This window comes from Macrobrachium nipponense, chromosome 7, assembly GCF_015104395.2.
Source record: "Macrobrachium nipponense isolate FS-2020 chromosome 7, ASM1510439v2, whole genome shotgun sequence".
NCBI classification, from domain to species: Eukaryota; Metazoa; Arthropoda; class Malacostraca; order Decapoda; family Palaemonidae; genus Macrobrachium; species Macrobrachium nipponense.
Window position 1 is genome coordinate 13,136,736 of NC_061109.1, and position 15,160 is coordinate 13,151,895.

At 37.6% G+C, this 15,160-nt stretch overlaps 1 protein-coding gene across 1 annotated transcript; it reads right to left on the reverse strand.

Moving 5' to 3' along the window:
* Positions 1–5,461: 5,461 nt before the first annotated feature.
* On the reverse strand, positions 5,462–15,143 carry LOC135217713 (uncharacterized). The gene is made up of 3 exons (XM_064253702.1): positions 14,679–15,143; positions 10,659–10,828; positions 5,462–6,202 (listed from the first exon to the last, which is right to left on the reverse strand). The coding sequence occupies exons 1-3, from the start codon at positions 15,042–15,044 to the stop codon at positions 5,947–5,949; spliced, it is 792 nt and encodes a 263-aa protein (XP_064109772.1). The 5' UTR covers positions 15,045–15,143; the 3' UTR covers positions 5,462–5,946.
* Between the last annotated feature and the right edge of the window lie 17 nt (positions 15,144–15,160).

Here is a 15,160-nt window from a genome sequence, read left to right on the forward strand (position 1 = left end):
CAAGGGAGGAAAATTATAATTATAACTATTACAAATTTAGCAAGTACATCCTGGGCTATGCCCTAAATTCCATGATCAGTCAATCAATCCAAAAGAAGGTTGGGGGTATTGATATGGGTAACATATTAAGATTTGGTAAAGGCAGTGTCCTTATTCACACCAAATCAAAAACCTAATATTTATGCTCACACTAAAGAAGTTTGACAAAGACGACCTAATAAAGGAAATTAGACCACACATTAATTTCAATTATGGAAAAGGAGTAGTATTTGATAGAGACCTTTGTGAATTGTCAGACAATGAAATATTAGAAATTAGTCCAACTTCTGTATGGAAGGAAAGAAAAGTTCCAAAGGCAAATATGTTTATTCTAACTTTGGAGGACTCTGATGTACCTTCTTATGTGAATTTTGGAAATTAAAGGGTCAGAGTTAAACCATTTTTATCAAAACTTCTGCAGTGCTATAACTGTTTTCAGTTTGCCATCCATCAAGATTCTGTAAAAACAATAAAATTTGTAGTAATTGCTCAGCCCCTTGTTCGAGACAACCAAAATCCATAAATTTCGAACTAGATCATACCCCATCCAATAAAAATTGCAGCCAATATAAATATGAAAAGGCAGCTGTATGCAAAGCTAATGTTGAACATAAAAGCATTAGTTATGCTAGAAAATTAATTTGTCAAACAGGACATATGCTATGGCTTTGAATTCTCTATCCCTTATATAAACTCATGCTACAATGAAGCACCTGTGCTTGGTTTAAAAGTAAGAACTCCTGAGACTAAGACCAGTTATCTGGTCTAGGAGCTCAGCCTGCTAGGGTTGAAGACCCTCTTTAAGGAAGATGTGCCTACTTATACAGTAGAATCATCTACAATTGATGAGACCTCCCCTTTGTCTCTCCCATCTTTGCAACAAGAAACCCTTGAAGAAATGGAACAAGAACAAACCAAAAGTCCAAAAAGAGTAAGAACTCCTTCATCCTCTCCTTCACTGTTCAAAGTATGGACATCAAAACCTCATAAAAGTGTAACAAAAATGAGGCCAACAATGAAGGTACATCTGCCTCAGAAACAGCCAATGAATCAAGTTCCTTGGATACTAAGATTATAGTAGTAGAGGTCCACTCTGCTCTGTATCAGAAAGCCAATAAAAAACAACAGATCTAATCATAAGCCTCGTATATCGAGACAATCTAGAGAAACTCCTATAAAGGCCATATGGAAAATAAACCAAAGAAATAGTATAAATTACAGTTGAATTGCCCTTGGGAGATCCTAGCAATAAAAGTTCAATCTGGACATTTTGACAATGGAACTGTAAGGGACGAAAGGACTCAGGAATTTTAAAAGATTACTGCATGAGAATAATCCAGGGGTTGTATGTCTCCAAGAAACTAAGTTAGGAGATGCAGTATACAGTCCAGGTGTAAACTATGAGATCTATAGGATGAGCCCCCACAGCTGGGAACCGGGCTCATGGAGGTATTGCAATAGTTATCGCTAAATCATTACAACACTCTATTGTTCCCTTTAACACGCAGCTTCAAGCAATTGCTATCCGGGCTACTTTTGACTGTGAAATCACAAAACTGCTCTCTTTACCTTCCCCCGAGATGTAGGTTCACTCTTGGGGACATTCAATGTTTAATTGCTCAACTTCCTCCTTTTTTACTACTTGTTGATTTAAATTCTCACAATCCACTTTGGGGTGGTAATTTTTTAGACACAGATGGTGAGATCATTGATGACATTGTTAATAATAATGATCTTACACTTTTTAAGGATGGTACTGTGATATCATAATGTTCACACAGATGATTCTTCTGCTATAGATTTGTGTATTTGCTCTTCCTCACTATTTGGATTTTAACTGGTCTGTAGGTGAATTTCTACATGACTGATCAATTTCCCATTCATCTGAAGCTTGTGACAAATGTGCCATCGAATTTTCCTTTTAAATGGAAGGAAAAGGAAGCAGATTGGGTCAGATTTCAAGACTGTATTAACCTCTCCCAGGAATTTGAGTCCTTCAAGTCTCATGTAAAGGCTGAGTACTTTGCCTCTGAAATATTGAACAGTGCTGAAAACTCTATACCAAAGACCAAAGGGAAACCACACAGACCTGCTTCAGTGGTGGGATAAAACCTGTGGTAGTTTGAGGAAAATTATCAGATGTTACAGGCATTTATAAATCCAGTCAGTCTCCAACACCAAAATCTATTTGCCAACGAGCGATGGCAAAACAGGAAATATTTTTAAAAAGTAAAAAGATAATCCTGGCTTTTTTTATATATATGGCAGAAATTCTAAGACCCCAGCCAGTTTGATCTGGAAAAAGATTGGAAAACTAAGTGGCAAATATGTTCCATCACCAATGCCTTCTCTGAAAATCAATGGAGACCTTGTCATCAAGCCATATGAGGTTCCTGAACAACTGGGTGAGCATTTCTCTGAGGTATCAAGTTTCTAGGAAACTATTCAACTCGTTTCCAGAATATTAGGAATTCGACCATTTCCCTAAATTTAAATTTTTGAAATTGTGAATATTATAATTCTAAGTTACCTTTAAAGGAATTAAGGATACTCTATCATTATCTGAATCATCATCCCCCGTAATGATAATATTCTTTATAGCATGCTGAAAAATCTTCCAGACTTGGCAAAATCTCATCTTAAAATCTTTAACAAATGGGAAACTAGTATTCTACCACCTTCTTGGAAGATGGCAATTATTGTTCCTGTTAAGAAACCACTTGAAAGATCCACACACCTTCCTACAAAGCTATTGGCCAAACTTCTCTAAGAAGTTGTGTGCACCACTGTTTGAGAAGATGGTGAATTCTAGGACTAATGTGGCATCTAGAGAAAAATGTTTTTTGTTATCATCTGTTCCAATTTAGGATTTAGGAGAAATCGTTCCACTCTGGACCCACTACTAAGATTATCAAACCAAAAATTCCGCCAAGGTTTCCTCAAAACGCTGTGGACTATTTCAAGTCTTCCTCGATCTCGAAAAGCCTAGGACACTACTTGGCGTTTTGGTATTAGTTAAGCGGACTTCGTGATATGGGAATAAGATGTAATATATTAAATTTCATCAGGTCATTTTAAGTGATAAGATGTATTATAGTTAGAATTAGAATACCTTGTCTAATGCTTTTGAGCTCTAGGAAGGCGCCCCTCCACAAGGCAGTGTATCGAGTATCACCATATTTGCTGTGGCTATAAACACCATTGTCGAATGTGTCTCACCTCCAGTAAAGGTGTGTCTGTTTGTGGATGACCTTACTATTTATGTCACTAGTTATGATGCTACTGCAGCTTGTAATTTCTTGCAAAAGTCAGTTAATGCAATCAGCAATTGGGCAGATGACAATGGCTTTCAAATCTCCACTTCCAAAACTGTGGCAGTTTGCCGCAGCATGGCAGAGACATGGATTTGTGGGAAGGGATATAGCAGAACTGCTTGGTCCGGATGTAGCTGTTAATAGCATTGTTGGATTCTTCAAAGACATTAATCTTTTTAATGAAATTTAATATTTGATCTTTTGGTACATTGCCAAGTGTAGTATTTTACACTTGAAGTTGTTTTTATATGCATGTTTATACTCATATACAGTGGACCCCCTGTATTCGCGTTCTCCAGATTCGCGGACTCACACATTCGCGGATTTCTCTGTGGAACGTTTCCCTGCATTATTCGCGGAAAATTCGCGCATTCGCGGTATTTTCTATGATAAAATATCCCACAAATTCCTGGTTGTTTTTGATGAATTTCATCATAAAATGCACTTTTTGTGATAAAACTATTAAAAAACCAATTATGAAAATTTTTTAGTGGGTTTTTCTTGAGTTTTAAACTAACAAAATAGGCTGTTTTTGTTTTAGCATTTTCATAGGGGTTCCAAACATTCGCGGATTCTAACTATTCACGGGGGGTGTCTGGTACGCATCCCCCGCGAATACGGGGGGACCACTGTATACGTATGTATATGGTATGTATAATTTTTTTTATTCTTGTTTCCTCCATGCTAGAAATGCAGTTATAATTTTTATTGGGGATATCAGTTTTTACCATAATTTTAAAATCACCCTTATTTTATTATTGTAATTTATAAATTTATCACCATAAATATTCACCTTAAACCAAATTCATTATAGCACTGAATAATCCATCTAGATTCCAGTGCTTAGCTTCAAGCCTAAATTTCATATTACATTCCATTCCAGGGTACTTGTAACTCCCCCAAAGTATAAGTCTATCCTGTTTTTAAGACCAAAGGTTTGTTCTGCGTATGAACAAGGGACAAATTTTTTAATCATTTTGTCTTTTTCATAGCTAATAAACCTGAGGTCTTAATGTTAACTGCCCACCTCTAGCCGCCCCTCTCATATCCTGGGTTGGAAAAGAAAGGACTGGTGCGTCACTAGGTTCCAAGCCTGGTCAATGTCCAACATCCACATCGTATACAGGAAGTTGCCAGATGCCACAGATTCCTTGCTTTACAATCTTTGATCGTTTTAATTTAACTGGTTTCCAGCTGGCGCTAGAATAGAATTAGCAATGGTTAAGACCTCAGGTTTGTTAGCTGTGAAAAATACAAATTGAAAGAAAAAATTTTTCACTTGTTTTAATTAATTTTATACTAATCATTGGTATTTATTTTAATTTGTTTCATACTAATGCTTGATATTTAAAACTGATTTCGGCATCAATGATCTTCGTTGTCAGGATACCAGATAACCTTAATAATAAAGACTAAACTTGAATTACAACTCAGAAGTTAATGGTTTACTTATACACCTGCACTTTTTGTATTGTAACATTTCCACTGAAGGCATTTTTTCCATTATTGGTAGGCCTTCGTGGTATCAACCCATGCTATTTCTATATGTATCAACTATCAAACCATTCAGGTAATATTTTCAGGGTAAACAAAACTTTAATGTAATCTATTGTTAAGCAACAGGTGTGAACATTTTGATTATTAATTGTTATATTTGTTGATACATATTCAGGTGCATTCTAAGACTAGTCAGCTTGCTTTTTGACAAAAATATTTACTCAAACATCTGAAAAGTAACAAACTGGCTGATTTGCAAAGTAAAATTTTTTTTATATATACATGTTTCTTAATGTTTCACGATTCTCTAAATCGAAGATTTCTTGCACTTGAAGATTACATACATTCCCATTAAACTGGTTTCTCATTTAGGTTAGGTATAAAAATACATTATCAAAGAATCCTTGTTTATAGACTAATTCATAATTAAACATGAAATTTATGTCCATAAACTATGAACATAATTTATGTTCTACATGAAACAAGTAAATATATGAAAGACACATAAATAATAACAGTAAAACAATATACGTACAAGTAAATACAAATTTAACTTTGAGATGTTTTCAGTAATGCCCAAAAAATTTAAAAAGAAGAAATTTCATGACAGGAAACTAATCTTGTCTATTTTTTGACTTTATGGAAAACACTGTAGGGATGTATAAAACTGCAAATACAAATTTTCCAATATGACTGGCATATTTCCAATTGGAAATTAAGGTTGACATACTGAAGAACAAAGAATAAATATATGTAATTAACAAAATCTTGAAATACTCCTTAAAAAAGTCACCCATTCTTTGTACTATTGCATAATTGTTACTCGAAGCATGCAAACATTATGTACATATAATACATTTCATTCACATCACAGTATATTTTACAAATATAGTACATATATTGCATTCATTAATTAAAATTCCAAGCACAGTTTCAAGTATAAAAATTAGAAATTTGAAAAGTCAAACTTATTCCAACATTCACCCTGTCAATAATTTCTCATACAATCATTGCAAACAACCTAATCTTCAACTTTGTACATTTACAAATCTACCATTTATATTAACCGTCTTCCTCTGTGGATGAATATATGGCTTCATTTCGTCTCTCTTTTTTTGTTTTTTGTTTTATTTCCTTCACTACTTGCTGATGAAGATGAAACAGATGCTTGAGAAACCTCCTTCTCACTCTCATCATTTGTTCGTTTTGTTCCTGGACTCTGAGATGGACTAAATTCTCCTTCACTCAAGGAGGATGCTGATGAAGAATCAATGCTAAAGTGAAGAGGTGAACTACCATCCATCTCCATCTTAGGTTCAGACAGCCTCAAACCCCGACGAGGAACAGGCATTCTGAAAGATGAAGTTTACAAGCCTTTAACTTTTTAAAATAAACGAGGAGAAACAGAAACAGGCATTCTGAAAAATGAAGTTGACAAGCCTTTAACTTCTTTAAATATAAAGTTAGTGTAAGGTTCAGTTCTTATACACTTCCCACTCTACCTTTAAGGGAAGATTTACACTGTCTCTCTGAAAGTACTACGATGTAGACTGCAAAAGAGGTCATTTGTAATGAGTCAGTCCTATACATGTTAGCTGTTACTTTGGCTCTCTTCTCACTGTGTATTCCAAGAGTTTTTAATCTAATTTGCTTTTAATTTTAAATTAAATCTGCTGACAAACCTACTGAACTTAGAAATTTTACACATTGGTCTGTACCACACTTGACAACCCGTTTTCTGCCATACATGGATGTGGCTCCCGACTTTACAAGAAGTCATCTACTAAAAACATTTAGGTCATGATAAAGCACTGTGGCCCTGTATGTACATAGACAGACATTCCACTGTCCTTTAACCCAAAGAATGTGCAATTAATCACAAAAATTCCTCTGAGCATTATTATTCAGGACCCCCCTTAAAGTGACACCACCTTGACGTGGTGAAGGGCTCTTCAAACTCTGGAATTTGTTCATGGGTTTGAGTTCAAGGGTCTCATATATTATTTTACTATATCTGTTTTGGACTTACGTTTTGGAATTTTCCACTTTTTGTAAAATTTTTCGGCTTAGATGAGTCTGAGAAGGGATCGTGCTTTGGAAAAAGGGTTCGCATTCAATTGTAGGAGTTGTGGTAGTTGAGTTGCCACCGGATATAGTTTGGACCTAAGAGCCAGTGATGGTACTTTTCCATTGCTCTCTTGAGGGAGGAACCATCAGCCCATTAGATTTTTTTTTTTTTTTTTTTTTTTTTTTTTTTTTTTTTTGGGGGGGGGGGGGGGGGGGGTTGGGGGGGGGGGGGGGGGGGGAGGGAGGAAGGAGGAGGAGGAGGAGGAGGAGGAGGGGAGGAGGAGGAGGAGGGAAGGAAGGTAGGAGGGGAGGGGAGGAGGAGGAAGGAGGAGGAGGAGGAGGAGGGGAGGGGAAAATGTTGTTTGGGGATGGGACTCCAGGCTTTTGTCCTGAAGCCCACCAGTACTTTTGAAGTGGGGAGTCAGTCCCCCATTGGTGGGGGCAGAACTCCAGGCAGGTGGATTCTTATATACCTGGGCCGCTGCAAGCATATCAAGTCATCCAAAAGGGTAGGGTATGGGGGTGGGCTATTGGGGAGTTAAACTCTCACTTGTGCCATTGGTAGAGAATGCCAATACCTGACTGATCCACTAAACTTTCTTAATTGGCTGATCCACTATACTTTCTTAATCTTCCCAAGCAGTGTGTGTGTGTGTTTTCCTTTTTTTTTCTCCCTTTTTAATCCCTTGACTAGTCTCTAACAGAGTGTCCCCTGGACCCCTAACTCTTTGGCAACCTCCTCCGAATGCAAACAACAACCTCCTCGATGCAAAAACAAACAAAGATTCTTTAATTGTTGCTACAAGGCCCTTATGTTAATTCAGAACAGATCAGAGGAAAGAATAGCAATTTAATAATAGGAAATGTTAATCCTGATATTGGAATTTTACTTGGATCTCAAGAACCTGACACTTGTAATAAATATCTTTTTCTTGACCTTGACAAAAACATAAAAGACCTGAATATATTTGATGTCCATAGAGAGATATTGTGAAATGTATTGGCAGAGAACCAAAGATAGCCTCTCAAGGTGAAGGAAGCTTGCTTATAGAAGTTTCATGACCAGATGAAAGTAGAAATAACTGTTTATTAATGCTGTAGGAGGAAGCACAGCAAAATTGCACTCTTCACAAAACAATGAATCAGTCTAAAGGATTAGTGTATAGTACTGAAAAGCAATTCCAGTAAAATTTTCAAGATTCCCTCCATGGAAATTGCCCTCTGTGGAATATTGTAAATGGTTTTCTGGTTGCAAGGCAGATGTTCAGATGATATTCTTAAATAGAAATTATTTTGCCATGCTGAAAAGCATGATAACTCAAGGCTTGAGAGACTGATTGATACACAAGACAGTCATTATTAGCTATTTGAGGAGCTTTAAGTATCTAAATTAAGATGGAATCCATGCCAACAAAATCTCAGAGAAGGCAGAATCTCTCTTCTCCAGTAACCAATTGGGCAACATATTTGAAGTTACCTGAGACAAATATGAAATAGCCCTGCCACCAGGCTACAAAAGTCAAAGGAAGGTGGCACTCTCTTCACTGCCGCTAACCATGGAGGCAGAAAAGATCTTGCCCACTGTTGTAGCCAACTCTTGGTGTGTGAAGGAGGTGCCCTCTGCCTTAAATGGGTCAAATGATAGGCCTGGGCTTAAGCAAACCAGGTCTGGATCCACTGTCTTGCATGTAATGCAGCCTTGGGGGTTACATAGAAACATCTTATGCCATGAAAGTGGTGTAGGCAACAATTTAAAGACCTACTAGATCGAAGTGAATTGTCCTGTACAGAGATGAAAGAAGTCGCCTGGTTGAGAATGTAGTGAGCATGATTAAAGCATGGCAACCCCAAAGATGCCTTCGTTTCTTTCTTGGGCCCAACCAGGCTTCTAGATCCAAAGAAAAATTTGAAATGGTAGCCATAGTCTCTTCATCAAAGTAGTTGTACCCATCAATGTCTTCTGCATAGGTTTTCATAAATTCTTAACTTTCTACATCTAGGGGAAGAGGATTTTCTATTTCCGGTGCATAGGGTTCTCAATCTATTCTGTCAATCGAATTGGAGGCAACAAATTCATCCTTGTTAATTACTGGGGCATAAGCTGGCTCAGGGCCTACAACCTTCTTGGGAGCATACAATTCTGCAGAACGAGAAAGTGCTTTGTCATGATCACGATCTGCAAGAACAGGAGTACATACTACGCTGAGAAGATGAAGGCTTTTGTTGGTTACACGGCTGTGTTGAGTTCCCCTTACGTGGAAAATGGTTGTAGCGGTGTGAGTCAGTTTGTGGATTGCAGTCATGTTTGTGAGAACAGGAGCACATATTACAATGACAAGATGACAGCCATGGATGGTTGCGCAACTGTGTAGGGCTCTCATTATGTGGAGAACAGTCACGGCCTTGTGAGCAAAAATGTGGCCTATGAAATGTAAGCGGAGAACAGTCCTGGTCCTGAGAACATTCCCTTGACATTGACTTCATAATGGGAGCCTTGTCATCCTACTTCATAGCCATGGCATAACATTTGTTCCTAGAGCAGGACGATGAGTAGAAGACGAGATAACTACAACTTCTTGCTGAGAAGTCTGATCCACAGATTTGTGGTTCTTAGAGGCAACTTCTCTGACATATGCGCTGCCACATGGGAGTCGTTAACAGGGTGATGTTCATCAGCTAAAGCTCAGGACACAAAATTGTGTGACTTGATAGGGTCACATCTGTGCACAGCAAGTAAGTTTGGAGCAACAGGCACCGCACCGGTGCTTGGTCCTCAAGACCTAAATTTCATAATCAAACAATCTAGATGAAAGAGAACAGGTTCAAAATGGACGCTTCTAGCAGAACAATGATCAGCTGCAGGAGATGTGGAGTATGAATCTTCTTGTGTGGAGGTGCTATGTAGTTTTCTTCTTTCAACGTCTGATAGGGAGGGAACGAACAGACGATGAGGAAGACAAAGACAGAGATCTATGACATCTCTTCTTTGATTTCAAGAACTCGGCATGACCGTATTTCTTCAAAAGAGCAGCTTCGACTCTATCCAATAGAGCTTGAACAAGAAAGTCGGAAGCAGCAGACATAGAAGGCCCAAGGATGGAAGCCTACCCAAAATACTTACATTAATTATAAGATCTCCCGAACCCCTCTTCGAATCATGTAAAGACGAAGCAATAGAAGAACCAAGGGGTAAAATCTTCCCGAGAAGCTGCAATGAGATGAATTTTTGGCATGGAAGAGGTAAAAATGAACAAGGAATGGAGGCACAAAACCTTCCCAAGACTTAGCAACAGATTTCCTCATATATCTCCTGTTACCAAAATTCTTCCATAGCTCTGGAACAAGGATTACGTACTTACATTAAAATTATTAGATCAGCATCTGCCTTCAAGGATGTGTGGGTCTGTATCCAAGGAGGCTAAATAATGTGAGCATGGGTTATTACCAAACCAATAACCAGGCATCTTCTCTGAGGTCTGGATTGGTTAGGTAATTCATGGGTTTGCATATTCCGCCCATTGGCTATTTCCTGCTGCCACCCATTGCGGTATTAATAACCAGACTCCAGCTCAGTGTAATATTGAATAGACTACTGTGATTGCTCTCCCAGTCCACGTGGATAGACATTAATACAATTTATCCATGGCTGGCATACAGGGAAGATAACTGGTGTCATAAAAATAATGTAAATTTTAAAAATTAAAAAACTGTAGGCCAATTCAAGTGGCAAACATTACTTACTTAGGAGAGCTTGAAGCTGGTTGTCCCTTAGTGGCTTCATCCTGCAGAATATTATCACCCCTAATCGGACTAACAACTTCTTCTATGGTGTTAGTTGGCTTATCTTCTGGGTCAGGTGACAATCTCATTTCCATAATGATATCTCCTGTGTCATCATCACTGCCTTCAATCTATGTGGGAATAAAACAAAACTTGTAATGAAAAACTACTAAATAATTTTATTTAGAAACTTGCTACAGGAAGTTTTCAATGTAAAAAAGTAAGAGGATAAAAGTTCTTTAAAAATTTTAAGAGCGTCGCCTGGCTGATATAGGGCAAAAAATGCAAAATCATGAAAAAATTCATGGAGCTTCCTATGGCAGTGGAGAATGCATATAAGAAACATTTTGCCAAAGTTCCTCTTACTTTTCTAGTTACAGGGTAATTAGTGAAAGTAACTCAAAAAGCCAAAAACATTGATCCGTACAAGAAAATTTAGTATTTCTTATCATAAATTTTGATAATTATTATCTAACAAATTATGACCAATGGCATATGTAGAGATTCCATGAGTCACAAGACGATAAGACTGAGCTTTACACCCTTCAGTGCGAGCAGAAACATGAGAGTACACGTTCGAGTTTCACCTCTGACATTCACTTGCTTTTACATCTGCTTTTCTTTGTTTCACATGACGCAGTGCCCCAGGCTACGATCTTTGAGCAAAGAGAACTGTATAATTATGATAAACAGCATAGTTTTGGTTTATTAATACCCAAAAAGGAATATAAAATTCATAATAATCATGATTTATTAACATTGTCTTTGTAAAAATACAAAGAAAAACTTTGAACGCCCAAAAACACAAAGAAAAACTTTGAACGCCCCTATCTCAAATCTATACTTATTGACCTTCAAATTCCATCTTCTCCCTTAGTTTTAAAGCTATAGCATTGAAATTTGGTATGCATCTTAGAAAGACATTATAGAACAACCAAATGTAGCCCTTTTTTCCTTTTTTTTTTCTTTTTTTCATTTTTTTCTTACATTTTATTTCCCTGACATAGGGTTTATTTTTTTACCATAATGAAAAAATTTATATCGCAAAATAAAATGACTTGGGGGAAAAATTTTTTTTTTTTTTTTTTAGTTTTTTTTTTTATTGAGGGCTACATCAGGTCTATATATGGTAGTATCAAGGGAGAAGACAAATTTGAAAAATGATTATTTTTGGGATAAATTGCACTGGCGTCACAAAACCAAAGGTCAGAGGCAAAAATCATAGGCAATTTGGAGATGTCCCAAATCACCTTATTAAGTGGTATGAAGGTCAAAGTCCTGTCCTTTAAAAATGCCATTGGCCGGCCAGCGCCCTTAAATAACTTGAGTATGCTAAATTTTCAGGTAATTTGTATTTTTCCTAGCATACAAACCTGAGTTCTTGACATTTGGGATTAACTTTCAGCAAGCTGGAAGTCCAGCCATTAAACTTTTTGCAAGGTGGTTTTGGTAACAGTTACCGAAGGTAAGGTCGGAAATACTGCCCAACTAGTTGGAGTTTGTTCAAGTCTACAGTTTACCTTTTGGCCCAGGTAAATGAATGAGGGGTCATGAGAGATGGGCCCTTTAAGTAAAGACTGGGCCCTTTAAGTAAAGACCTCAGGTTTGTGTTAGGAAAAATACAAATTATCAAAAAATTTGTCATTTGTCCTTACACAAGTACAAAGCCTCAGTCTTTACATATGGGAGACTGACTGGTAGTTCAGCTCACCTGGGTATTCTCTTCTTGATCATGAAAGAGTAGAGGAAGGAGACCACACCTCTGCTCTATTGAACAAGAGATGTTCAGGTGTCAAACTTCTGGGCATTTCGAATCAAGGGAAAGCAATATCCCTGATTTGGAAAGGTCTGGATGAACCCGTAGTGTCAGTGACTATAGAGCTAGGAATAATCAACTGGCTTGCTCATAATCAGTCCCTCTCTCTCCTTGCTGAAGAGAAGGAGGAATTTGCATCTACTAATCCAAATAAAACTGGATTATAGGATACTCAGTCATATCTAGATCACCTGCAAGCACAGCTCGTTCCCTGTTCTTCTGTCCAATGGAAGAGGAAGGAACATGGGAGATAGGGAGAAGACCAGTCCCACACAATCTTGCAGCTGAACACCTCAGGCAAGATGCAACCTGTCCCTCAAGAATTATGGGCAATATCCCAAGGTAAAAGGAGATGAATGTAAACAATTACATTCCATCCTAGTATATATGACAGACAGAACACCATTTCTCAGTCAACTCAAGTTAACGAAAGAGTCGTTGGCACTGGGTTGAAAGACTAGTTTACAGATGCAACATAGGTGTCATACTGTCACTGGTGCCAGGAGAATGATTCATCTCACTGATCAGTGATCACCTTTGAAACATTCAGAATGAGTAATCAGATCAGAACAGAGCCAACTTTAGTTAGTCAAGTAAAGGACTATGATTAAGCCTCTTCAGAGGCTGAACAAATTCTAGAAATCCAGGTGCCAAGATCAAGTCTTTATCTCTTAACTTCATCTTGCAATTCATACAAGATTCTTCTTGCTTTAATAGTGAGTTTTTACCTATCTCCCCCAACACGGAAGTTCATGTCTCAAGATCTTTGAAAGTGCGTAAGTCCTGACTTGCTGTCCAGGACCAATGGGAGTTCATGTCTTGTTTCTTGCCCTGTTTCTTTGTGGGGTGTGTGTGTATGACTCACTCCCTTCTCTTCTCTGTGTGTCATTCTTGGTCTCCTGAGCAGCAGAGGCTTTTGGCTGTGAGGAAACATCAGATGAGGGAGGTGCCAGAAACGATTTCTCCTCTTTCAATGGCCACTTCTTAGTCTCCTTCTGGTTCCTCCTATGTATTCTTCCTATATTTGCTTCTTTAATGGAAGTCTTTACCCTTCCCATTCTTCCATAACTCACCCGTATTGTGACCAACTTTGGAAGTCTGAAGAGGGATCAGGAGATATGTCATTGTACTATTTCAGGTTCAACGATTGCAGGGCATACCTCTCACAACTTTGGACCCTCTGGTTCGAAGGCTCAGAAGTTCTAGGAATATACTCTCCCTTTGGCTTTTCAGCGTTACCACTTGTGTTTGTGATGTAACTTGACCAGGGTGAGTCAACGGCTGCAGCATTTACTCACAGCTTTGGAGCCTCTCTGGTGGTCTAGCTGCTTCAGGAAAGAGAAGGAATGCATGTCTCATCTAGACTGTGTAAACTGTGTAGACTTGAGCAAACTCAGACTATGGGTGGAAATTCTGCCCCTACCTTTGTCAACCATTATCATAACCATCTTGCAAAAAGTTCAACGGCCTGTTTTCCAGCTAATCCCATGTGTAAAGATAGCGGGTTTCTACTCGTGTATGAACAATTAATTTTTCATAACAGTTAAAACACTATTTAAATGTAATAACATTATTTAAATGTAATAAGTTCTTTTAACTTTTCCTCGAATCCAGCTTTTCTTTTAAAGTATTATCTGAAATTTGAAGTAATCAAGATTTTCTATTGTTGTTGCTATTAAAAAAAAATAAACATGCTGTGATGTCTGATTAGCATGCTGGATAACGCACTGCATGTACTTATCCATGGCATGTACCTTAAAAATGCATTATTAGTTTGCAAGATGCTGAAACTGTTGTAATAGATTTTTGTGACAAAATGCAGTATATAAAGGATTATAGATATTCTAAGGATAGATGCCCTGCCCAACTCTTAACTATCACAATTTAACTGACTTACGACCAGCACTGAATGGGCTGTCTTGCCCTTCAGTGGCTGAGCACTCAAGACTACCTTGCAAGACTGAATTCAGTTTCAATTTATGGTAAAATATTTAATACGCTATTTTATGATATTAACTAGTAATGAAGGATGGCATTCCAAATTCCATAACTGCATTATTTATTGGTCACATTGCCTCATTTTATTTATTAATCATTTCCTTCACTAGTTCATGAATTCATTTATCATCATATATTTACTCAAAAACATTCAAAGCTGAACTTACCTCGTCCACATTGGTTACAGAAAGCTTTGATGATTCTAATGTGATATTTAATTCAGAACTGTTTAAGCCACTTCTAGGAGGAGTTACTCTCGGGGATGACATAGAATTTTTCTTGGTGCCGAGTAATAATGCCACCGGGTCATCTATTCCAAGTTTGCTGCAAATATTAACTGTCTGAGGGTTCATCACAGGTGGTGGCATGCGAACATAGTCCATCTTGGGTCTACCATTAGTCTCACTATATGATTTTCGCAGTTGGTGCAAAACTCTCAGCAATTTTTTCAAATCACTTTCCATCATGGCTATGGTCGATTCAATTTCTTCAGGTGTGGGTGTGAACTGGTACCTGTAAAAGACCAAACACATTAATCTTTACTTCTTTTTTTTTCCTTAAAATTTTTAAAATTCATTTTGCCTCAACAGTTTAGTTTTACATGAAATATGACTTACACATATGACACTTCTATTTTAAACATTAACAC